This window comes from Protobothrops mucrosquamatus, unplaced genomic scaffold (genome assembly GCF_001527695.2).
Source record: "Protobothrops mucrosquamatus isolate PMUCROS unplaced genomic scaffold, P.Mucros_1.0 scaffold1243, whole genome shotgun sequence".
Lineage (NCBI taxonomy): Eukaryota > Metazoa > Chordata > Lepidosauria > Squamata > Viperidae > Protobothrops > Protobothrops mucrosquamatus.
This window is the reverse complement of record NW_015387450.1, coordinates 156,500-182,042: the sequence shown is the minus strand read 5'-3', so window position 1 is coordinate 182,042 and position 25,543 is coordinate 156,500. Positions and strand designations below refer to the sequence as shown.

General features: G+C 38.4%; 1 protein-coding gene across 4 annotated transcripts in view; it reads right to left on the bottom strand.

The window, feature by feature from the left end:
* The window catches only part of MYO6 (myosin VI), a 71,006-nt gene that overhangs the window by 12,322 nt on the left and 33,141 nt on the right, over positions 1–25,543 (bottom strand). For all 4 annotated transcript variants that reach the window (XM_015821070.1, XM_015821071.1, XM_015821072.1 and 1 more), the window contains exons 13-26: positions 25,165–25,256; positions 23,625–23,697; positions 20,804–20,931; positions 19,268–19,363; positions 17,107–17,280; positions 12,469–12,507; positions 9,704–9,797; positions 7,349–7,479; positions 7,149–7,226; positions 6,423–6,552; positions 5,304–5,394; positions 4,179–4,329; positions 3,121–3,329; positions 2,646–2,724 (exon numbers count right to left, since the gene is read on the bottom strand). In XM_015821070.1, the coding sequence (XP_015676556.1) occupies positions 2,646–2,724; positions 3,121–3,329; positions 4,179–4,329; positions 5,304–5,394; positions 6,423–6,552; positions 7,149–7,226; positions 7,349–7,479; positions 9,704–9,797; positions 12,469–12,507; positions 17,107–17,280; positions 19,268–19,363; positions 20,804–20,931; positions 23,625–23,697; positions 25,165–25,256 (1,565 nt within the window). The remainder of the gene's footprint in view (positions 1–2,645; positions 2,725–3,120; positions 3,330–4,178; positions 4,330–5,303; positions 5,395–6,422; positions 6,553–7,148; positions 7,227–7,348; positions 7,480–9,703; positions 9,798–12,468; positions 12,508–17,106; positions 17,281–19,267; positions 19,364–20,803; positions 20,932–23,624; positions 23,698–25,164; positions 25,257–25,543) is intronic.

The window sequence follows — 25,543 nt, the reverse complement described above, 5'->3', positions numbered from 1 at the left end:
GGAGGGAGGAGGGGAGGAAGGAAGGAAGGAAGGAAGGAAGGAAGGAAGGAAGGAAGGAAGGAAGGAAGGAAGGAAGGAAGGAAGGAAGTAAGTTAGTTCAGAGATTGGAAGCCCTTTATATTAGGAGGGGCTAATATATATAGGAGACTAAGGTTTAGTAAATAGAAGCAAAATCTTAATGCAGGAATGAATTAGAACTGCATACTGAAAACCAAAATAAAGTCTTTGTTTTAAAAAAATTAAAGTGCTTGTGAATTTATCATTTATCAGAGACTAGACAGTCATTTGTCTGGAATGGTATAGGGCAGTGGTTCTCAACCTGTGGGTCGGGACCCCATTTGGGGTCGATCGACCATTTCATGGGGGTCGCCAAGCAAGGCTGTCCGCCATTTTTTTTGTCCGCCATTTTTCCCCCCCTTTTCCAGCGGGTGCCTTACCTCCCTTGGGCTGGACCAGCTGGTGGTCGGCCTGCTCCGTCTCTGCTGCTTGCCAGCTACGCCTCGGCCGGCGCAGGGGGCGGAACCACACATGCGTGGCGCTCCCGGGCAGGGAAAGTCCTCGACCTACGACCGGTTGGGTAGTCCTCGACTTACGACCGGTTTAGTCCTCGACTTACGACCGGTTTAGTCCTCGACTTACGACCGGTTTAGTCCTCGACTTACGACCGGTTGGGGTCGCGGCATTAAAAAGGTTGAGAACCACTGGTATAGGGCCACCCACTTGAGCAGGGAATTGGACTACAAGACTTCCAAGATCCCTTCCAGCTCTGTTATTCTGATAGCTTCTGATTATCATATTGATAAAAATGCATGATATACTCCCAGAACATATATCTACATAATGAATCAAGGAATAAGCACCATGAGATCTGAAGGGAGCTTGGACAACAGAATCTGTTGGGCTAATTCTCCTGTAGCCAATTCCCTTTCTGATCATCCTATCCGCTTTTATAGTTGGCAAGAGTGGCCAGAACAGCAACTTCCTTTTTGTTACTGTTGACTGGACTGTAAAAGTATCATCTGGCAGACTAACCAATACTTCTGACGCCATAACAGGAATAGCTTCTAAGCAGTAGGCAGCTGAACCAATCAGGTGCTGCCATTGGGCAAAGGGGTGATCCTAACACAACTTTGATAATCTCACTGGGCACACACCTATCCATTCTCTACTTTAAAATTATCCTACACTGTCAACACATGCCTAAGAAATATGATTATGCTGATTGTGGCATTACCTCAAGGCCATCTCAGGCACTTGGCCTCAAAATATACTTTGAGGTTAGTTTCAGAATGGCAGCATAAGGAAATTGTTTTTTTATTGTATTAAAAGACAGATTCATCCTAAGATGATATATTTAATTGGCTTAAGTGGTAAAATTGTAGAGAATATTGTAGTGTTCTGCAGGCTCCCGCTTCTAAAGTATGAACTTTGTACATCTTATGGAAATTATAAAACTGACAGCTTAAGACTCAAGCAATGGTGTGCCAAAACACTTATGCTGATACAGTCTGAAAATTTCACTTGAACTTCCTTTTTCCAAGAGCAAATACATGAAGTTATCCTAGCAGTCTTCCTAGAATGATGAGCTGGCACCATAATTTATTCTGATCATGATATTACTATGTAATCTTTCTTTTTGCTATGGATGTTTTCTTATGCAGATCTCTGTTTTAGATTACTCAGTGTAGCATTCATCAAAAGAAAAGCTGACTAAATCTGGCCTGGGAGAAAACTCTACAGAAAGGAACATCTGCTTTGCTACTGAGACTGGAAGGAAGTCTACTAAAAAGTTATTGCCCAGGCTTGGCAAAGCATGTTTTACAGATTTCTATACTAAGGCATACAAGACTGACATAACTGACAAAACTCCCTGGACAAGAAACAAACAGAAAATTAGGTTCAGTTCTTCAATTGTTGGCACTGTATGTATTAATCATTAAGTATACACAAAAGGCATTGAATTCTGACCATTCCCATTTAGATTTTGTAATTCATAATCAATAACATATAATATGAAGGGATTGCCATGGTGGCACATTGGTTAGAATGCAATAATGGAGGCTGACTCTGCCCATTACCAGGAGTTCGATCCTGACCAGCTAAAGCAGTGTTTCTCAACCTTGACAATTTTAAGGCATGTGGACTTCAACTCCCAAAATTCCACAGCCAGCATTGCTGGCTGTGGAATTCTGGGAGTTGAAGTCCACATGCCTTAAAATTGTCAAGGTTGAGAAACACTGAGCTAAAGGTTGACTCAGCCTTCCATCCTTCTAAGGTTAGTAAAATGAGGGCCCAGATTGTTGAGGGCAATATGCTGACTCTGTACAGCCCTTAGAGAGGGCTGTAAAGCACTATGAAGTGGTATATAAGTCTAAGTGGTATTGCTGTTGCTATTGCCGCTTTCCACTCCCTCACAAATCAGCAGCAGAGAAGATTTTTCTGGAGTAAGTTGGTGGCAGTATGTCTAGTTGGATCATCCAAAAGGTTGTGGTGAGAATGCAACATGGTCATAGTAGGATGGTTTGAAGACCCCCTGGGAATCAGAAGAAGCCCCAGTCATCACATCCCATACATGTGCACAGCCCATTATATCTGTGGATCAAGGTATGGAAAATGCAGCACAATAAATTTCTATCCAGCCTCACCTGAATTCTTCTTTCTTCATCCTCTCTTTTTTTCCTTTCTTCTTCTTCCAGTTTTCTCTTTGCTTCAATCTCATATTTCCTAAGTGGGAAAAATTGAAAGCCCATTAGATACAGACAAACATTAAAACCCTTTCATTCACTTTCTGCTTGAAAACAGCAGTCACTTCCAAAATATGGCATTTGTTTAAAAAGTTGATGTTGGAGATGACCAGACTGAGCCTGAGGGAGGAGTCAAACGCATCATAAGTCACGAGTCCCTGCATGGCCGCAAGAGATCTAAGTCCAGCCCACCTTGAATGACTCTCTTATCTCCCACTCATTTCCCTTGACTGCTAGTTGCTCAGATTCTTGTAAAGAGCTTAAGCTTGCAATAAATCTTTATACTCATTTGAACTGCCTGAATCTCCTAATTTCCCTGGTGCTTGACATTTGCCTTTGCTTCTATCACTCTCCATCTAGATTATTTCATACTCACAGTCGCCTTTCTTCCTCTTCCTTCTTCCGACGTTGCTCCTCTTCCTCATGCCTTCTCCTTTCTTTCTCCATTTCTTCCTGGATGCGTCTCAATCTTTCGGCTTCCTCCTCTTGCTGCTTCTTTTTCTGAAGGGCACTCAAAAGTTTCTCAGAGCTTTTAACTAGGGCATCATATTCCTTCTGAATCTGTTGTCTAGGCATTACAGTGGCCTGTAAAAGAAATCATAAAAACAATCACAATAATTTGCACATCTCAGGTAGGTTTTAAAAAAGCAAGGCAGAAAGAAAATGCACCACAGCAAGAATACGGGAACTATGTCCATCCATCAAAGCTGCAAAATGGATGTGTTAGATTTTCCTAAGCTTTGCCCACCTATTTTGATTGGATAAACCTTATACTTCAAACCACAAGCAGCCCCCCTGGTATAGTGCAGATTGTTATTCATGAATGCTGAACACAGCACAAGACTTGTAATCCTAACTCTACATCTTCTGTTTCTTATTAAAAAGTGCTAAGTCTATACCATCAAATTGCAAAGGGATAAAATGGGACTTGTGGTCAGCCCTTGAAAAATGTCCCTTTAAAAAAAAGTAAGTCATTTGCCTTTTTGGTAGAAGATGCATGCTTTTGAAAGTATGCAAAGCAATGTGTGTCAAAATTTGAGATGCTAGAAAATGATTGAATAAAGTTTTAAAGTCTTATATGTGAGGAAAATCTCTGCATTTTCACCTAACCCATGGGGGAAAAAACCAAGTGATAGAAAATTGATTGAATTATATGAACATGTGGTAATATGCTTTTAAAAAAAAAAATATGATGTCATATTCCAATTCTGTCAACGCTAAAAGTTTTGGATTGCCAAAATAGCCAAAGAAAGTAAAACAATTAGGATTTGAAATGTTATAGCTGGAAGTCAGTCTGGTACCTTATAGATATTGGTCTCCAACTGATAAAGATATTTCCATGGTCTCCCTTTTGGTCGTGCATACTGGAATCAAAGACCTCTGGCAGATCCTGATACAAAGTTATTTTTTCTATAGCATAAAGTGTCCTCCTACCTTGATCTTGGCCATCAGAGCATCAATGGACATCTCAAGGTCCTTGACCTGCTTGCTCATTTCTGCCTTCCCCTCTTTTAGAGCAGTTACTACTTCATTGAATTTATCTAGTCTCTTTTTCAGTGTGCGAAGCTTTATTAAACCATCTATGCTGTGAAAGGAATGTTAACATTTTAAATATGATAAATAAGAAAACAGACAGCTATTTTTCAAACTCTGTGCCTTCAGTTTACTTCTGAATGAAGTCATAATAGTGGGATTACAATGGGCTTTGTATTATCCATTTGATCTGGGTTGCAATTAAAATTTGGAACAAAAAATATGGACTAGTAGCTTTGGGAACTCCCACAAACATAAAAATAGATACATTTAAAAATATGTTCTGCACAAATGATTACATGTTCTGCTGGGATAGGTCCAAGATTGTGATGAAGGATTCCAACTTTAGGGCCTGGAGATTAAACTCCTCTAGTACTGAAAACCTAGGAGGGTCAGTGTGAGGGACAACACAACTGAAGTGTCAATAATACTTGGGCTTATTTTTTCAAATTCAGTGAAACTCCAGTTTCTGGTTAGTGAGTGCAATAGATATGTTCAGATGATTCTTTCAGAACAATTAGGTCATGTTGTCTCTCCTCTTCTCCCCTCTCCTTCCAACTCTTCTATCTGAATGTGGATAGCACTGCTAACCTCTGTATGGCAACTGATGCACTTCCAAGTTGCTTTGGCATACATCTGGGGTATGCCATACCTATATGAATGTGCAAAACTAGCTTGCCATGTAAGCAAGGATAGGAATGTTGTGGTTCTCCTCTTTGTGGCCCAGAGAGACTTGCCACTGGTAGATAAAGAAACGCTAACAGCAAAAATGAGAAGATTTAACTGTCTGTATTATTTCTAAATAGAAGCTTTGAAGGAGAAGATATGGCAATATCCTGCCCAGGTAATTTAAGAGCTGATCCTTTGTTACCAGTTTCTACAAACTGCGATTGCACTAATGCTATATTATTAGTCCAGGTATATGAGTGCCTGGAAATCCTTCCCATTAGATTTTACTATTCAGCACCTCATGAGATTTACTAGCAAGCAGGACATTGCACATATTTATATATGTCTTCTTCTTACCGTGGTTGATGCTTTCTCTTGCATAGCCACATACGAATTGTCTTTTGTATTTTAATACAGGCACTAGCTCTGTACTTGATTTTGTTTTTCACTGAAATTAAAAGGAGGAAAAAAAGTAAGGGAAACTTTATCAACAAATGTCTAAATATAGAACCCACCTATCTCAGAGAGAGAGGGGAGGGAGGGGNAGACAGACAGACAGACAGACAGACACATACACACACTGACAGATACACAGACAGACAGACAAACAAGCAGAGACAGAGAGTTAGATTTTATACTAATGGATACTATTTCCTTCTTTTATATGTGATTAAGATGCAAGGGTTGCTAACAATTCTTGGGTCAGTGAGACTCGTGCTTCAATTCTCAATACTTTTTGTATAAAACGTAACTGGAACTGAAGAGTTAAGAAACTTTTCCATTTTAATATTTGACTTGATTGATTAGTAGCATTTTCACAATTTTGACAATAATCCCTTAAACAAAGCATGTGGACAATATTAGTACAGTGTCTACTGTACTGCGTAGACTCCTATAGTGTGCCTGTAAACCCACAGGATTTTTAAAAAATTAAATTGACAAACTCTCACAAGATCTTGCAAGATCACAAAATCTTGCAAGACTTTGGCGTTCTCTCAGGTGTCTTGTGGGATTTCAGAAAAGGACACAACTTTCAGCATTATTGCACAAATAAGCACAAAATCAAGATTAATATTCCTAAATTGTTGTAATTTTTGACAATCACACAACATTTCAGCCATTTCTTTATGAAAAGAAAATATTCTAGTCTTCCAAGTAAACTTAAAAAGACACAGTGGGTAGTTTTTAAAATTCTGCTCACATGATAGCAATAGCACTTAGACTTATATACCGCTTCACAATGCTTTACAGCCCTCTCTAAGTGGTTTACAGAGTCAGCATATTGCCCACAACAACCTGGGTCTTCGTTTTACTGGAAGGGTGGAAGGCTGAGTCAACCTTGAGCCAATGAGAGTCGAACTGCTGCAGTTGACAGAATTAGCCTGCAATACCGCATTCTAGCCACTGCGCCACCACGGCTCAGTGGGTGATTCTCTCCCTATCACCCCATCTCACAAGGTAATTTTGAATACCTACATTTGATAACTGATAAAGAACACCACTGGACCTTCTTCCAACGGCTGCAGATAAGCCAGTGGTTCACACGTTTAATTAAGTCAGCAAGATGATCTGGATCAGACTTCATTATTTGATCAAATTCTGCAAACTGAACACAGGGTGGGGAGGAAATGCCATTTAAGATAACCAACAAGAATGTTGACAGATGGAGAGTTCTGTTGTAAACAGAATGTTGCAGTCATGACAATGTGTAGAGAGACCCCAGTGGTTGCCATGAGGTTCTGAACCCTAGTCATGATTCTTTATAACATCTGGAATATGCTTATTTTTATATATTTGTCACCCAGTACAAATTGTGACTACCTATTCTGATAGTAATATAGAGAGTCTCAGCTTCAAGCTAGGGATGAAGTTAAAGAACAGAACTGAAGCAATAAAAAAGTCTTATTTATCTGCCTTTTAGGGAATATAGTCTTAGTAAATGATTATAGGGAGGTTAACCACCACACTGAGCACAGGAATACCACTCTTAGCACAAGTAGAGCTATAAACAAAATATTTTCTACCCATACATTAAACATAGAGATGGCCATGTCAATTCAGATGCTAGCAGTGATCAGATTACTTTCAAAAAAGGTAATGCTATCCTTTATCTCAATTATTTTGCAGGCAAGTTGAAGAGAAATTAATTTTAAAAAATCAATTTGTGCTCATTTAAACTTCAGAGATATCAACACTACTTACCTTGCCAGGTCTAAAGAACACTTTGGTTAATCCAAATTTATAATCTAGTTCATTTAAGCCAAGGGCTTTGAAGAGAGCCTGAAAGAAAAGAAAGACAGTTTTACAAATCCTCTGAAGAAACGAAAATATCAATGAATATCAACCCACCGTGAAAAGGTTGCATTCTGAATATAAATACCTTGCATTCTGAATATAAATACCTTGCAGAAGAGTCTCGGATCCAGACGGGTCAGTTTTGAAGGCATATATTTTTTATACATGTTATAAAGTTCATGGAATGAGGCTCGTGATGGGAAACCACCTTGCATCAAGTCCAAAACAGACACCATGCCTAGAGTAAAAGATAGGCAACAAAAGAATCGCCACTAAATTAAGATGACATGATTGTTAGTCTTTATATTTTGAGACTGGTGTAAACATAAAAAATTAGCTGAAACAAGAAGCATAAGCCCTTATAAAGTCATTGTGGTTGAAGGTGGAAAATGAGCTGAGTTTGAGTGTTTGAGTGAGTCTCTGTTGACGTTTCCAAATATTAGCCCCAGCGGTGGGATTCAGCCGGTTTGCACCACTTCAGCAGAACCGGTAGCTAATTTTTTGTTGCCCAGGCCCAGAATGGACTTCCGGAAGCGGCATCCACACAGAGAACCGGTTGTTCATGTATCTGAATCCCACCACTGATTAGCCCTAATCTCTTTCAACTGGTTTAGCCAAAAATCGGTGGAGTAAAAGGCAGACAAACAAATAAATAAAATTTTGTTTTCACTTCTAAACCAGAAAAAAAATAAAAACTAGATGAAGAATAATGTAATTCATAGATATTTTTTTGCAATGTTCTGGCAACCTTTTATGGCTGACTTTTGGCCGACATCAGGATTGAAAAGTTGATGTTTTATGGATTTATAATAAGGAATGGGATATGGGATGAAGAGATATCTGTTTAACCTTACGGGGGTGAAGAATTATTACATTTGTTTATTCTTATTGTGACGAAGGTTTGATTCACATTTATATTTCTTTTCTTTTTCTTTAGTCTCTTTTCTTTTTCTTTTTCTTTCTCTTTTCTTACATTTTTTATTTCCATTCTCTTTCTCTAAATTTATTTTAGTTTTTATTATTGTAATTAAAACCCTTAATAAAAATTATATACTAAAAATAATATAATTCATGATTAAGAGAGAGGGAAAGAACTTCATTACTTTCCTCGTCTCCTTTCCTACAGTACAGTATTGCTCAGTCTTCAGATTATCAGCCAAAAATTGAGTCAACAAAACACTAATTAAGTGAAGATGTTAAGGATTTCTGATTTGCTAAATTAAACTTTAAACATACTGTAACTTGACATGACAAGCAATAGGAATATTTGCCAAGTTGAACAGATGCTTGAAGCCTCCGGGATGCAAAAATTGTAAAGAAATTAATAGAAATACTAGGACAGCAGCTAATGAAAACAAACAGTTTAACTTGAAATAAGGCTTATTTCAGGACAATTATAATCATTAAATTTCAAAATTAGCTCTGTGAAATTGTTACTTTTGTTAGTTAATTAGGTCTTAACCATCTTTAAATTCTATATTAATGTCATCTAGTCCTGTTATGTCAACAAGGACACCTGAACATCTTCCAGATCTCCCAGCTGGGAAGAAAAGGATGAGACAGATAGACTAGACTAGACTAGATAGAGATCACCTCCTACTAATTGCTTAAGTTGTACTATGGCTATAATGCACTATAGGAATAGTACAACACTGGGAGGTACACTATCGAGTGTCCCAGAGCCAATAGGAACCCCCAAAATGTCGACTGCAATCCTGAAGAACCTTCCAAGAATTGTCACCCAATTACATGTGATGGTAGGGAAATAAATAAATACATGGGAAGTCATCACTTCCTCTTTGAAAGAAATGAGTGGTTCAGAAATAAGAAATGTATTTATAATACATTATAAACATAATGTATTGTGTTTATAATGTATTCTCATCTACAAAGTACAATTATTTTATTTTTATTTTGTGGAAGGAGAGGGATGAAATGAACATCTGAACTTTACTAAGAACATTCTACCACAATAGTTTAGAAATAGCTAATATATTGATACTATTGAATGGTAGATTGATAATATAGTGTCCAAAGTGCAATCATTACAGCTGAATCCAGTTTTTGCAGTGGTGGGGAAGGCAACAGTTCAATGATGATGGAAAGATGGATGCTGCACTGTTCTTATATCTTCAGAAAAATAGAATGTTCAGTTTCCTTTGGGTTGTAGGGTGGGTTTTGATCTTCAGGGTGGCTTTCACATATTATTAAATAAATTCTCATTTTAAGTTCATAGAATACCACTTTTTAGTTTATTTTAAAAAAATATTTTAACAGTACTATCTACAGATGGTTATTTTGCAGAATAATTTCACTACAGCAATAGAGCAGTGAAAAGGTCACTCGTTTTTTTCTGACTGAAAAACTCTTATACAAAGCACTGTAATTTGGTTTTGCCAGAATCCTAATTTGCATATTATTAGAGATCTAAAGTATCATCTTCAGAAGATACACTAAATTACCTGAACACTGAAGCTGAGAGAGGATTTGAACACCTTCAAATTGGTGACTGGTCATCCTTAGATTTGGTTTAATGCAGCGAATAAAGCTTGACCCCTATTGTAAAGGCAGAAGATTAGCATAATCATGATTAAGAATACTTGAAAAGGATGTTAGAGCCAACTCATCCCACAATATTCCTATCTAATCTCACCAGTTAGATACTTTTTCCTTAAAATATTTTTATTAAATCTCCCCATCTTTTTTAATAAACTCAGATGCAATAAATATGTTGAAATATTTAACTCTGCCCTTGTTTTTAAACCTCTATAAATATTGTATGCAAGCTTATGCACAGAGATTGTCTTTCCATAAGACCATTCATGTCATACCAAGCTTAATACCTAGCAGAAACACGTAACTTCTCAGTTGCCTGACCTCTACACAAAGGAATCAAGAGCCTTTGGAAAATCAGGTGTCCTATGGTTGTAGCAGTGTACAAATGCTGACAGGAAAGAAGATGGCTGTTCTTCTGAGGTGATCGTCATCAGGCCACGGAGGTTTGGAAAAGAGGGCTGGGAGTATTGTTAAAGCCACTATAGTGCCCATGGTGGAGAGATTAGGAGCTCAGTTCATGCTTAACTATTTTTTTTTTGTTTAAATGTGGAGAAATGCATGAAAGAATCAACTTCATTTGGAGGGATAAGAGGAGTTAATTGCAATTATCTATTCAAAGCTATTTAAAAGGGAGACAAAAGGAGGAAAGAGAGGAAAATGTTTATACTTAGAGCTCTAAACCCAGGGTGGGCAACTATGGCACTTTTATGACCTCTGGACTTCAACTCCCAGAATTCCTCAGCCAGCATAAACTGGCTACAATGAATTCAGAACCATGGCTGATTGACGTTTAACCTCTGGAACTGGAAGCAAAATGCACAGGACTGGCTAGAGTGCTCTTCTGCATCATTTTTTTGCTATCCTGCACATTTCATCGAGGACCACAGCCTAGCAAGAACTTCCTCCAGTTGAGCAGCATGTAAATTCTGTTGGATTGAGGCCTATACAAGGCTTAGTGTGGCATATGAAGCGCAGCATTCCAAAAATGAGCAGGACCACAAAATAAAATGCACTCAATCAAGATCACGCGAGGTATTAGTACCGCTTTATAAAACCCTAGTAAGAGCACACCTGGAATACTGCAGCCGGTTTTGGTCACCCTATCACAAAAAAGATGTTGAGAGTTTGGAAAAAAATCAGAGAAGAGCAACTAAGATGATCAAAGGCCTGGAGACTAAAACATACGAAGAACGGCTGCAGGACTTGGGTTTGGCTAGTCTAAAGAAAAGAGGAAATAGGGGAGACATGATAGCAGTGTTCCAGTATTTGAAGGGGCTGCCACAAAGAAGAGGGGGTCACGTTATTGTCCAAAGCACCAGAGGGCAGGACAAGAAACAATGGTTGGAAACTGATCAAACAGAGAAACTTCCTGACAGTGAGGACAATTAACCAGTGGAATAGCTTGCCCCCAGAAATCGTGGGCGCTCCATCACTGGAGATTTTTAAAAAGAGGCTAGACAGTCACTTGTCTGAGATGGTATACGTTCTCCTGCTTGAGAAGGGGGCTGACTAGAAGACCTCCAAGGTCCCTTCCAGCTCCTATTCTATTCTATTCTATTCTATTCTATTCTATTCTATTCTATTCTATTCTATTTCTTAAATCATTAGAAACATACAAAAAGGGCTGAATTTATTGTTCTGGTCCATTGTGAAGGCTCAGAGGGGATTGTAAAAAGGAGTTGATGGGTTATATGTCCCATCTGCAAGTTTTTAAATTGTTCATCTAACATTTACCTGCTTACAATTTATACATATAAATTCTCTAAATAAATAAATTTGTTTTGAGATGTTTATGTTAAGGACTACAGGAAAACTACTGACCCCAAAGTACTTCAAACTCTCTCTAGCTCAGTGGTTCTCAACCTGTGGGTCGGGACCCCATTTGGGGTCGATCGACCATTTCATGGGGGTCGCCAAGCAAGGCTGTCCGCCATTTTTTTGTCTGCCATTTTTTTTTGTCCGCCATTTTTTTCCGCCTTTTCCAGTGGGTGCCTTACCTCCCTTGAGCTGGGCCAGCTGGTGGTCAGCCTGCTCCATCTCTGCCGCTTGCCAGCTATGCCTCGGCCGGCGCAGGGGGCGGAACCACGCATGCGTGGTGCTCCCGGGCAGGGAAAGTCCTCGACTTACGACTGGTTGGGTAGTCCTCGACTTACGACCGGTTTAGCCCTCGACTTACGACCGGTTTAGTCCTCGACTTACGACCGGTTTAGTCCTCGACTTACGACCGGTTGGGGTCGCGGCATTAAAAAGGTTGAGAACCACTGCTCTAGCTCTTTTTTTTTTTTAAATGTTGGACAGTTTTCTGCAAGCATGTTCCCCTTATTCTTTGGTGTAATGCAGAATCACTGATGAACTGACTACATGACTATACCTGTAAAATAATAAAAGATTCCCATAATACATGAGTTTAGCCAAGGTTACTCTTAAAGCTAAATATACCGGTTGTGACAGTTCCCATCTGCTCCGTGCATAAAAAAATGTCAAATATGCAAAATGCTCATGTATACAATTCTGTTCAAATTTAACTGATGTCCTGGCTTTAACAGATCTCCATCACCGCATTAGTACAATAAATCTAGGGTTTATTTTATTAACAGATCTAGTGCAAAAATATAAAAATAGATGAGACCTTGTAACAGAAGGCACTAATTTTCCATGACTATTTACTTACAGTGCTACGAAGCTTTTCCAGAAGTAGGTTTAGCTGAGTCTGTAAAAGAAAAGCATCTGTGTCAAACTAGACAAGCACAAACAAAGCACAGGGGAGAGGACATTTCATTATCAACCTGCATCTCCCAGCACTGGCTCTTTGCGTAATATAATCTGTTGCTGGAATGGAGTGTAAAGGCAAAGTCATATGTTGGGCCTGACCAGCCTCAACTATGTCAATTACTGCACTTCTAATTCTTGGTTGAACACCTCTAACCACAAAGAAGTTTACATCTTGGCACATCAAGAGGTAAAGGGAATGTCTGGGAGCGAAAGACAGGAGGGAAATATGAATTCCAAAGTCAAGTTGTCAAAAGATGGCAAAGCCACCTGTGAAAAAATGCCCTTAGGCAGAAGACAAAGCTGTGCCCTGACAGCAGAACATCACATGCAACTTTCCCAATGAAATACCTTTCAGATATCCTGAAATATAACTCCTATTACATCCAGACTGTATGGCTAATAAACGCCATACAACTCAACACCTGGCCAATCCTTTCCATTGATAGCTACCTTATTCACAATAGTTTTGGGAAAGCTTTTTACTCAATAAACGTATTCTGCTATTATATAGAGCAGATGAAGCTCAGTTGGGGTCTGCCTTCAAGCAAAGATCATAAAAACACAAAATATATCTTTTTAGTGTAGGATTCTTGGTCTTTTCTGAACTTGATTGTTTTTTTGCAGATGTTTCATTACCTAACCAGGTAATATCATCAGCACTAAAAGGGAATGGGATTTACTCTCTGTTTACGTACAAGTGGCTTGCCCTGGGAGTGAGTGTGCTTGGTAGTTCCTTGATTAGGCTGTTGTTTACAATCAAGCTCGGGGAGCACCAGGACCCCAAAGTTCAATCCTGAGTTACAAATGCTCTCTTCTATTGGTAAATCTTGTTAGGTTGATATCTGACATAAGCTGCCTTGCTGGAATATCTTCTGCCAAGCATTTGATGAGAACTGAGACAGGAGACTCTGGGCTACCAGTTGTTGATTTATAAAATGACAATTTTGGTACACTGGTTTACTTCGAATAACAGTTTTTATATCAATTTTTAATATATACACCTGTTTACTGCTGGGCCAGTGATGAAAAATCAGATGGTTAATGTAATAAATAACGGTTAGGTTTTTTTTACATGCAGAATAAACTACCAGTATCATAAGAATACATTCCTTATATCCACCCAACCCACCAGAGTGGGGAGACAGGGAATGTGGTGGGCTCTTCTCCAAAGGAGGTACATCTGTTGGACCACAGAAGAAGGGTCTTCTCCGTGATGGCTCCCTCCCTTTGGAATATCATCCCCATGGAGATGACTCCCACCTTGACACCCTTTCGCAAGGCCCTGAAGACCTGGTTTTGCCATTGGGCCTAGAGAATCCAGAGTGGGATGGAGCCTATCAAGTACATCATTTGATTGATTGCTGTTACTGGGAGAGGGGTTTATTCTTGTATCTTGTGTTTTTATTTTTTGTAAGCTGCCCAGCGCCACTGAAAGTGAGTGGGCAGCCATATAAATTGTCTAAATAAATAAATTCAATATTCAGTTCCCCATCAACAGGCAAAAACTGTAGAGTCCAGGAAAAGTTCCATAGCAGCATCCTACTTTTCTAGACTTCACCAGATTCTGCATATAAGAATCTTTTGGTTCCTGGGACAAAATACAACTCCATCCGTTACACCTCTGTCCCTCCTTATCACTTATGAAAATATTAGGAGGGGATATTTATTTTAATTGTACATAACTCATCTTAATACATTGTGCAATGTCACTGCTACAAAAATAAATCAACCAAAATGACAGCTGCGTGTAAAGAATCAAGAAGAGGGTACACTGCTTATAGAAGAAAAGCAGCGATATCATATAGCAACCTCTCTCATTAAACTTTTAAAGTCAGTACACTTAAAATATTTTTCTCCTGCTTTTGGAAACTAGAGCTGTTGTCATAGTACTCGTTGGTTACAATCTTTGTATGTAACTGAAGAGCATTATTTGTTTGCTTATTTTGAGCTTGTGTTGAAACCCTATCCATTCACCTCAGAAACAGATATTCTGTCTCAAGTTAGTAAATGATCCTGAACTGGCTCCTCTGACAGGTTGTTATGTTGGGTTAATTAATTAATTAGTTTCGTTTCATTAGGTTAAAATGCCACTTCAAATACAGAGTCTGGTGGCTTACAATCCTGCTGCCTCAAAATAGGACTAAAACCACCCAATAATTAAATGAAAACTTTAACAAAAAATACCAACAGACTGAACAAAATTGAGGAACAATGCCTACAACAAAAATCAAAATCACTCATACAAAAGGAAGGAATGAACCAATTTACCTCTCTCTCAAAGGGCAGGTGGAATAACCAGCAGGAATGCATTATTTGATGTAAACCAATGGCCTCTGTTTTAAATGTTTTATATTACATTTCATTGTGTTATATTACATTATGCTAGTCTGATAGCTCTCATTCCCCACCTAGGGATAGAAGTGCCAGGTAAGAAAATTAAGGAGATGGGAGGAGTGCAGTAATGAAAAAGTTATGAATTGCTTCCTTCTCCTAACTGCCCTGGATTTATGCAGGAAATATAGCAATAGCTATAGATCAGAAATGTTTTCTCATTCTCACCAAGCAGAATCAGCCGGCTGAAAAATAAATTTCTATCTTATTAATATTAAGGAATCCACAGAGTGACCAATTTCCCTTCAACCTTTGCTTGGCTTCTGCCTGTTTTTTCTCTCAATCTCTGCATAGTTCTGTCCCAGCCATCTTGAGCTGTAAAGACCAACTAACCTAAAATTTAATAGAAGAGAATACTTGTAGCTCAGGATTTAACTGTAGGGTCTGTGGTTCTCTCCAAAGCTGGTTGTTTCCTTGTAGACATTGCATTACCCAACTAGGTAATATTATCAGTGCACTGATGATGTTACCCAACTGGGTAATGAAACAACTGCAAGAAAATAATCAACCTCGGAGAGCATTAAGGACCACATAACATAAACATTGTTTGATTGAAAAAGGAAAGAGAAAAAACACAGTGCTTCCGAACCTGGGCAAATTATCCAGAATTGAGTCAAAGTGGTTTTTCTTCAGGTAATGACACACAAACCCATTACCCAATCACAACAGGGACATTTAAAGTGACTTGAAGTGTTTTACCTAAATTGGAAAAAAAGACTTTCTGATAAGCAGTTTTGGGTACTGAAGAAAAATGTTTGGGAAGCATTGGCTTAACATATCAAGAACAGAAGGCAGTCAGAAGCCAGATTTACAGCTCATAACAAAGGAACAAAAACTGGAAAAGTATCAGACTCTTTAGTTAGTTAAGAAAAAGAAAGAAAATCAAATTCCCGGTGCCCTTAAAAGCAGAGTGTTTTGTCTTTTTCCTCTTCACTGCATTAGAACAATTGGTCATGTTTCGCTTTCACAGATAGCATTCACTATTTAAATGGAACATCCCCTGCAAGTTAATCAGGGCCACACAGTGTAACAGTATAGCGGAGAGAAAAGCTTTTGAACTGAACATATTCCATTTGGCTTTGGCAAAACAACTGTTCTCCACAGCCCCTGTCATTTGTGTGATTCCACTGCTGAGGTATTTATTAACAGAGTCCTCGAGGATTGCTCATTTCTCCTGAAACATGCAGCATAGTCATAGCAACCTCCTAAGAGGTACAAGGCATGTGCTAACAGCCTGCTCATTGTCTGCTAAAATTCCTACAGCGCTGCTTATGCACACATGGTACAGGTGGGCTGAACCAATCACTCAGGTACACTCTGAATTTAATTCAGATTTATGGTGCAAACTAACTTTTCCTTCCTTAAATGTCTATGGAGATTCTCAATTTATCCAGGTCATGGGTGTCCCAAAGGTGCTTTTTCTCAAAAGGCAACTGGACTTTCTTGTTTTTTTTTTCCTTTGAAAATGTTTTGCCTCTCATCCAAGAAGCTTCTTCAATTCTGGATGAGAAGCGAAACCTTGTCAAAAGAAAAAAACAAGAAAGTCCACTTGCCTTTTGAAGAAAAGCACCTTTAGGTTTTCTTTCCTTAGCAGCAACTGATGATTAGACAGAAGATGTTTATGAAGTTTTTGTTTTAGTTGATAAGAATTCTATGTTAGATATAATGTTGGCAAATTTTGCTTTTACAACATGGTGGATAATGATTTCTGTGGCATAAAAATTAAGAGCATTGCTGTATTCTTAATTTAATTACTGTATTATCTTAATTCTTAAGTATATGTAGATAGGTTGGTGTTTTGCTTGTCTGTCTAGTTCAGGGGTAGGCAACCTTGGCTCTTTTATGACTCGTGGACTTCAACTCCCAGATAGGCACATGAAATAACTGTTTGGGAAACTATCATTCTAGGACTTTACAAATTGATCTGGCAAAATAGTCTAAGTACAGCTGGAATGTTCCCAAAAAGCCCAAGGCTTCCCAAATCTGTAGAGTCTGTAGAAAACCTGTTACAGCATTAACATTTCCTACTATAAGGGAAAGGTCTCCAGTAGATGCTACAAAGGATACTGGAATGAATCTGAATCCACTATCGTGTGTGGATTGCTTTTATAGGGCTATTAAGGGCAGTCTTATAAAACTACCATACCTTGAATTTGTTGCCCACGCTGATAAAACTTAGTTTTCCTGCTTTTTGCTTAGTATCCTTATTGTTGTTAGTGTTGGACTCAAAAAGTTGTCGGATAAATTTATCTTTGGATTCACATATAAGGGACTCCAGAGACATATGCAAAGCATCGTTGTTTTTCTCCACAAACTGGGTCTGAGGAAAATCAGAAGCATTTAAGTCATTCAGGAGAGCATACAGATCCAAGCTACCTCTAGATCATATATAGGAATTAAAACAAGCACATATGAAAGAGATTGGCAACAACCCCTTCTCTCTAAAAGCAATGCTATAAAACCTCTGCAGTTTGTTTGTGTGTGTTTTTTTACAAGCGTGCAAGAATAGACCAGTTCTATTTTCAAATAGCAGTTTTGGGACAAATAAACATCAATACTATCACTCCATGGAAGACTCCTAAGCATCAATATCTCAGAAGGCCTGAACAAACCCTATGGGATTTTAATACAATTGTTAATTAGTGAGACACTTGTAATTTGTCTCAGATATAAACTGTCTTGCTTTTCTTTTTTTTTTCCTCTGTGTCACCAGTTTAAGCTCTACATCTGTCAGCCAATCCCTACATCTGATGAAGTGAGCTGCCACTCAGAAAAGCTTAAGCCTTACAATAAAATTTGTTACTTTTCCAAAGGGGATGCTTGACTCTTTTTTATTTTTTTGACTACAATAGATTAATTTAGTTCTACTCCTACAATATTTTCAAGTATTTTTCTCCAAAATGTTACTTTTTCTAAAACAACTATACATTGAAATGGCATTGCTCACGATGAGCAAATTTATTCGTTTGATAATGAAAACCCTGGTTAAATAGTTTATATTTTCTGATGAATTATTATAATAAACCAAAGAAACAACTATTTGCTACCACTCTCACACATACAGGTAGTCTTCGACTTACGACCATAACAGAGCCCAAAATTTCTGTTGTTAAGTAAGATAGTTGCTAAATGGTTTTTGCCCCACTTTACGACCATTCTTGCCAGATTTGTTCAGTGATTCACTGGAGTTGTTAAGTTAGTAACGTGGCTGTTAAGTGAATCTGCCTTCCCCATTGACTTTGCTCGTCAGGTCACAAAAGGTGATCTCGTGACCCCCGGATACTGCAACTATCACAAATACTTGCTAGTTGCCAAGTTTCCAAATTTTGATCACGGGGATGCTGCAACAGTCGTATGTTTGAAAAACGATCGTTTTTTTTCAGTGCTGTTGTAATTTCAAACAGTCACTAAACAAACGGCCGTAAGTCGAGAACTACCTTTACTATTATCACTTGGAGAAAGGATGGTTCTTAGGTCATCTCTCTGGTCCTGAGCAGAGACTGAAAAATGTAAGAAACAGGAGCTAGATGTGAACGCTGCTAACATTGGATGTTCTTGCTTTGACAATATATGGAGATGCAGCCATTTTCCTTAATTTGTGTGTTACTCTTAGAGTTAGAATTAGATGATACTGGGGGGGGGGGAGAATGTGTATGGGAATTAGTTAGACAAAACAATATCGTAGTAGTGTGTGATTCAAGGTTGTTTGAAATAAGAGGTGATAAGAAATGGCGGGTTGGAGAACTGGAGGGAAAGTCTGCATTTCAAACTAATTGGAGAATGTGATTTATGACTGTTAATTAGAGGAGGGAATTGTCCTTTGATACTATGTGTTCAGGAGAGGGGAATTCAGATTTTGGCTTCGACTATGTACGTGCCAATGCTATGCTATTCGAATAAAGATTCTTTAAGGTAAACAATGCCTCGAAGTTCTTTGAAGAGTTTAATCTGTCGGAACCATGACACTCTACAGTGATGGTTGTGCATTTGTGGAAGGCTTCAAGACTCACACTGTTCATTTTCCTTTTGCCTTGAGAAAGCAAGTATGAGTTCCCTTAAAAATGGATGCTTTTAAGTGACCTATTTATTTGGGAATTAATTTCCAGAGGGATCTCCTGATTGTCCTTCAGTACAATAGTACATATTTTATGGACAGTAACTGCTCTATAATACCAAATGCTCATTGCAAAGGGAGAACTTAACTTATATTAAAATAAATATTTACAGAATATCCATAAAAATAACAAGACTGATTAACACATTTCTTTAAAAAAAATAATTAAAAAAGAGCAACAGCATTAATTTACCGTCTCATAGCAAACTGCTCCTGCAAAATGTCTGACGATAAATCCCTCATCATCACGAATATTTCGATGAACAGCCAATTTAGATTTCCTGGGTATCTGAAGTGCAAAAGAAATATAATTTAAGATATATCCAGACGTTAAAAATAATGCTGCCAGAATTCGCAACAAATAAAAATGAGACAAATAATATTTTTTTTAAAAAAATCACAAAATTGTGAAGAAAATCCAGCAGCAAGATCATCCAGTGGCAATATACTGGTTAAAAGGGTCGCAATTGGCTCTCAGTTAATATTGTTAAATCACACTAGTTTAAATACAGAAAAATACAGAAAAAGACAAAGGAATCTTAAGAGCTTTTAAAGTATGTCTTAACAAACAGATCCGATCATGTGCAAGAAGACAGATTTTCTAGTAACCTGATCCCTGAATTTAGAAATAAGTCACTGGAATTAGTTCAAGATCAACCGTACTGCAATCTATCCAAGTCAGCAGTTTACACACACATTTTAGACCACCTATAACTTCTGGTGAGCCTTTTGAAGGCAACCCTACAGAGCACCATATTTGGATGTGACAGTGTGCAGCAGCAGCCAAAAAAGCTAATACAATCCTGGGTTATATAAACAGAGGCATAGAATCAAGATCACGCGAAGTATTAGTACCACTTTATAAAAACCTAGTAAGACCACACCGGGAATACTGCAGCCAGTTTTGGTCACCCTATCACAAAAAAGATGTTGAGAGTTTGGAAAAAAATCAGAGAAGAGCAACTAAGATGATCAAAGGCCTGGAGACTAAAACATACAAAGAACGGCTGCAGGACTTGGGTTTGGCTAGTCTAAAGAAAAGAAGAAATAGGGGAGACATGATAGCAGTGTTCCAGTATTTGAAGGGGCTGCCACAAAGAAGAGGGGGTCACGTTATTGTCCAAAGCACCAGAGGGCAGGGCAAGAAACAATGGTTGGAAACTGATGAAAGAGAGAAGCAACCTGGAATTAAGGAGAAACTTCCTGACAGTGAGGACAATTAACCAGTGGAACAGCTTGCCTCCAGAAATCGTGGGCACTCCATCACTGGAGATTTTTAAGAAGAGGCTAGACAGTCATTTACCTGAGATGGAATAGGTTCTCCTGCTTGAGCAGGGTGCTGGACTAGAAGACCTCCAAGGTCCCTTTTAGCTCTATTCTGTTCTGTTCTGTTCTATGATTCTATTGCCATCACAATTTCTACTTCCTGCCTAAAGGATCACATCTACCTCATTTTAAAATATATATATAGCTTCACCTAATCCATAGTAGATTTTGCAGGTAGTATTCAATGACAACATTTTTAGACATAAAGATGTAGGACCCTTCAAAGCATGATCTTTTTCTGGGTTCACAAGGTAGCCATGCAGTCCCCAGAAATGTATGCATCTGAATTAAAGGGAAGGTGATAGAATGCAATAAGGAAGCAAGCCAATCTTAGGCAAACAACTGATTATATAAGCTGATTTATCTGGAGATGAACCAATCTAAATTCAAAAAATAAACCTACTGATAGCCTGAAATGTTCTTTTTGTTTCTGATGCACCACAGAAGCAAAATGTTGATCACTTGGCTGCGGAAGACGATTTTCTTCATCCAAAATATCAAGGATTCCTACCAACTTTCCTTCAATCAAATCTGTTTGAATGATAAAAACAACAATACGTAATGATTAAGAAAATACTTGCATGTGTCCTATTGATGTTGTACTTTCTATACTTTCTATGTCCCATAAAAACCTTAGCCTCACTAAAGAGGTGCAGTATGACTACTTAAAATTAAATTATTTAAAATGCAAAGTATTATTTGCAAATTATTAAACAAAATTCTCAACTGTACTAATATACGTTTAAGATTTAATACCCATGCTTCTAATGTTATTCAAAGGTACTTACATATATGCATCAAAAGAACAAAAAAAACTATAACATCAAATACAGAAATGCTTTATATAATGTAAACATTTTACGAATATACTAGAATAATAGTGATCAAGAAATACATTAGTACTGACAGCAAGAAGGTTCTTGATGTATTTCTGTAAGTTGAACAACTACAATTAACAATAAAACGTCATCAACCCCTCCTACCCCTGTACACACAGAGAGACACTTTGTGACTGGGGCAATATATATATAGTATATTCATATCCACAATACCCTGAAAAAAGGACTCACTAAACTCCTTGGTCCAAAGCTCAGAAAAAAAGCCAGGCATTAATTCCCTAAGTCCTAGTGTACTTCCAAAGGAATTCAAGGTGTTAGTGATCATCTATAAAGCTCTTTCTAGCATGGGGCCAGATTGTCTGTTAAGATTGCTTCTCTTTGGTTGTCTCACCAGGTCCAATAAGAGGGACATCTTCTAAGTCTCCTCAGGTAAAGAATGGATCTAGGAAGAGGGCTTTTCTGTCACAATACCTGTCCTCAGGCATACCCCAAGATAATATGAGATTGGCTGGCCCTGCCAGCTTTTCACAAAGCACTGAAGACCCGAAAGTGCTCCAGAATATTGAGCAGAGTTAGGAGATTAGATGACCTATGACAGTGGTGGCGAACCTATGGCGAACCTATGGCACGGGTGCCAAAGGCAGCATTCGGAGCCCTCTCTGTGGGCACACGTGCCGTTGCCCCAGCCTCGTCTCCTCCCGTGACTCCCTCCTCTCCAGCAGCCCCCCTGAAGGAGAGTCGCCCTTGAGTGTGGCCCACGCAGAGCAGCGCGGCCAAGGACATGGCAGCCAGGCAGCGTAGACAAGACTCTGCCCTCACACCCCATCGTGCACAGTTGATGCTGCAGGGCGCGGGCAGAGGGCATGACCGCCATAGCGCTGCTGGGCTGCCTGGGTGATCTGCGGTGGGCTCTGGAGGCGGTGAGTGGTCCTGTGGGCAGGCGGGGCGGGGGATGGGGGCAGAGTGGGGGCGGGGCAGGGGGTGAAGTGGGGGCAGGGGCAGTTTTTGGGCACTCGGTCTCTAAAAGGTTCGCCATCACTGACCTATGAAATGTTTTTCTGAAAGTTTTCTTGATTGACTCTCGGCCCCTTTTAGATTTTTTATAATGTTTTGTTGACATTGCTTTTTTTTCCTTTTTAATGTTTTGTTAGCTCTCCAGGTCCATATCTGCAAGATGGGTGGCCATATAATGTACGGCTACATAAATGTATTTAATTATTAAATATATGAAAAATAATGCATTACAGAAGACTATCAGGGAGACGGACATCCAAAGCTCAAACAGATATTCTGTTCTACAGGGCAGGCACAGGGCAGGCACTGCCACAAAGAAGAGGGAGTCAAGCTATTCTCCAAGGCGCCTGAAGGACAAGAAGCAACGAATGGAAACTGATCAAGGAGAGAAGCAACCTAGAACTAAGGAGAAACTTCCTGACAGTTAGAACAATTAACCAGTGGAACAACCTGCCTCCAGAAGCAGTGAATGCTCCAACACTGGAAGTTTTTAAGAAGAGACTGGACAGCCATTTGTCTGAAATGGTATAGGGTTTCCTGCCTGAGCAGGGGGTTGGACTCGACCTCCAAGGTCCCTTCCAACTTTATTATTATTATTATTATTATTATTATTATTATTATTATTATTATTATTATTATTATTATTGTTGTTGTTGTTGTTGTTGTTGTTGTTGTTGTTGTTGTTATTATTATAGGGAGAAAGCACACTTCTCAGATCCCACTAAATAACACCGTTCTTGATCTTGACTTTGCCACAAAATGTATATTTTGGAGGTCTGAGAGAAGAAACATCAGAAATACAGCTGGGGCTGCAAGTAGAAAATCATAAAAAGTAACCTTCTCTCTGCTTTCTACCTGAAAGAGCTTCAAGTTAACAAAGCAGGAACCTTCACTCCTTCCAGTACACTTTTCTTCATGTAAACATGACTTTTAACCCTGTGAAAATATGACTTGTTTTAATACACTCTAAAGTGAACTCTCTATTATTGAGGTGAATGGCCCAGGCTGATCTATTAACTGCAGACTGTGGTCTGGTGGACCCAATACATTTTAGTGGGAAGACTCAAGTTGAAACATTAAAATGTTTCCATCCAACCTAAAAACACTTTTCTACAGATTCTCTTACCCAACCATTCTAGCCACAAAATATAGACTTTTTGTTACATCCAGAACATATAATTTACAGTATTTCTTTTTCAAAGTAATTTAACCTGGGGGTAGGTAGCAATTCCCCAAGTCATTGTTCCTAATTGCTTTAAAGAATAAGAAAAAAAACAAACAAACTGAATGTAGTTCTGCATAGTTTTAACAGAAGCCATAAAAAATAAAGCCTTCGTATATAAACATTATCCCAGTACTCAGCTTACATACCTATACAGTCCTGGTTGTCCACATAATGTACTTCATTAACACCTAAACCTTCTTTTTGATAAAGTTCTTGTTCCTGTAAGAGAAACAGAATTATAATAGCCTGTCTGATCATGCCATCTACAAGGGGTTAAGCACCCATGCGCCCATGATGTCAGATTCCGTTAATGGCACTGCTATTGTTCTGACTCAATGTGACTTATTTCCAACGAAGCTGATCCCACTCAAAAAGAACTTGTCATTCCAAAGCTGTAATGAGCAATTTTACTGTGGTAAGCAATTTGACATTAGAACATAAAACTCCAAAACTGAAATAGCTGGAACTTATTTTGAAAAACTCCAGCTTATTTTTTTTTATCCATATCTGTACCAAAGAAAAGTCTGAAGTTCTTTTTCTATTTTTCTAACTTTTTCTTTTGGCACCTCTACCTTATCTCTTTCTTGGTCTTTTTTCTTTTTCATATCTTTTTTCCTCAGACTTTTTTCATATCTTTTTTCTTTTTCATATCTTTTTTTCTTTTTCATATCTTTTTTCTTTTTCATATCTTTTTTCTTTTTCATATCTTTTTTCTTTTTCATATCTTTTTTCTTCACACTTTTTTAATCTTGTATTTTTGAAAATCAATGAAGTTATATTTTTTTTTAAAAAAAGCCCTCAAGCTATATTTTTATAAAGCCATGAATATCCCTGTCTCATACGTTTATTTTTTCTGGACATTTAGGATCATGAACTCTCTGCCTTCATCTGATTGCTAGAGATATGAATAAAGTTGATTCTTTTGAATGTTGATGGTATAATGAATAGCAACACAGCATTCCCTGTTGTAGTGTGAACTAGAATATTGTCACTTTCGAGTTTTCAAGGACTTTGCAAGCATTCCACATGTGCTCTAAATGCAACTAGATAATAATGACACCGACTTAGACATAAATCCTCAACAAGTGTTCACGTAAGAGTTTTCAAGGCACCACGTAAGAAGAAAAAGAATGCTGCAACTTCTGTGCTGTAAAAGATTAGAACCAGAATCAATGATTTCCAGGCTAAAGATGGGCATTATGTAAACACACAACAGCCACTTGTCTTCAAAGCCACCCAGGGTATTAGGCTCTGCCAAGCATCCATAAATTAGGGAAGGAAGAAGCCAGAGTTTTAATCCCAAGGCTATAAAAGTCATTTTCATCTTCTCATTGCCAGGGAGAAGTCAATTACGCCGTATGTCTTTGTCTACAATAATGATTCTACTCTAGCCAAACTGGACCTCTGAGTGTTCTGTCTAGCTGAAAAGTCAAGCTAAGCTGTGAATGTCATAAGATACGGCATGTGTTTTTGTGTCAGGTCCTGGATAAAGCAGCGTGCCATGTGGGATTATTTTGGAGATGACTGAGTTCTGTGAGATTCAATGAAATAGCTCCTAACAATGCTGTAGGGTAATATTTTCTAACTCTTCTCATGTGAAGCTGACCAAGATTAAGAGAAAAATCAACACATAATTAGAGCAGCATATTTCTGAACCTCCTGATTGCTTGGCATGTTCTACATTACCTCTTTGAGGATCCTTTCATTAAAGAATTGCTGTAGCTTCTCATTACAGTAATTAATGCAAAACTGTTCAAAGCTGTTGTGTTCAAAATATTCTGCAAAACAAAATGGTGGACAGCTTTAGAAGTATCATCTCATGGTCCGTTACAGCACAGTATTCCACCACCAGGCCTTCTACACCGAGGTGGGCAGAAGGTTGATTTAGAGGCACTGGTAGATCTCTCAATTTGCTGCAGGTCAAGAAGGATTCCTGACAAGCCAGTAGTTTAAATAATAGCAACTCTCTATTATATCATGCACGAAGCAAAGAGAGCTTTGGCTAACCTGGAATGGATTTTTTCCTGGGAAAAATTACCTCCGTTTAGCAATCTGGTACATTCCA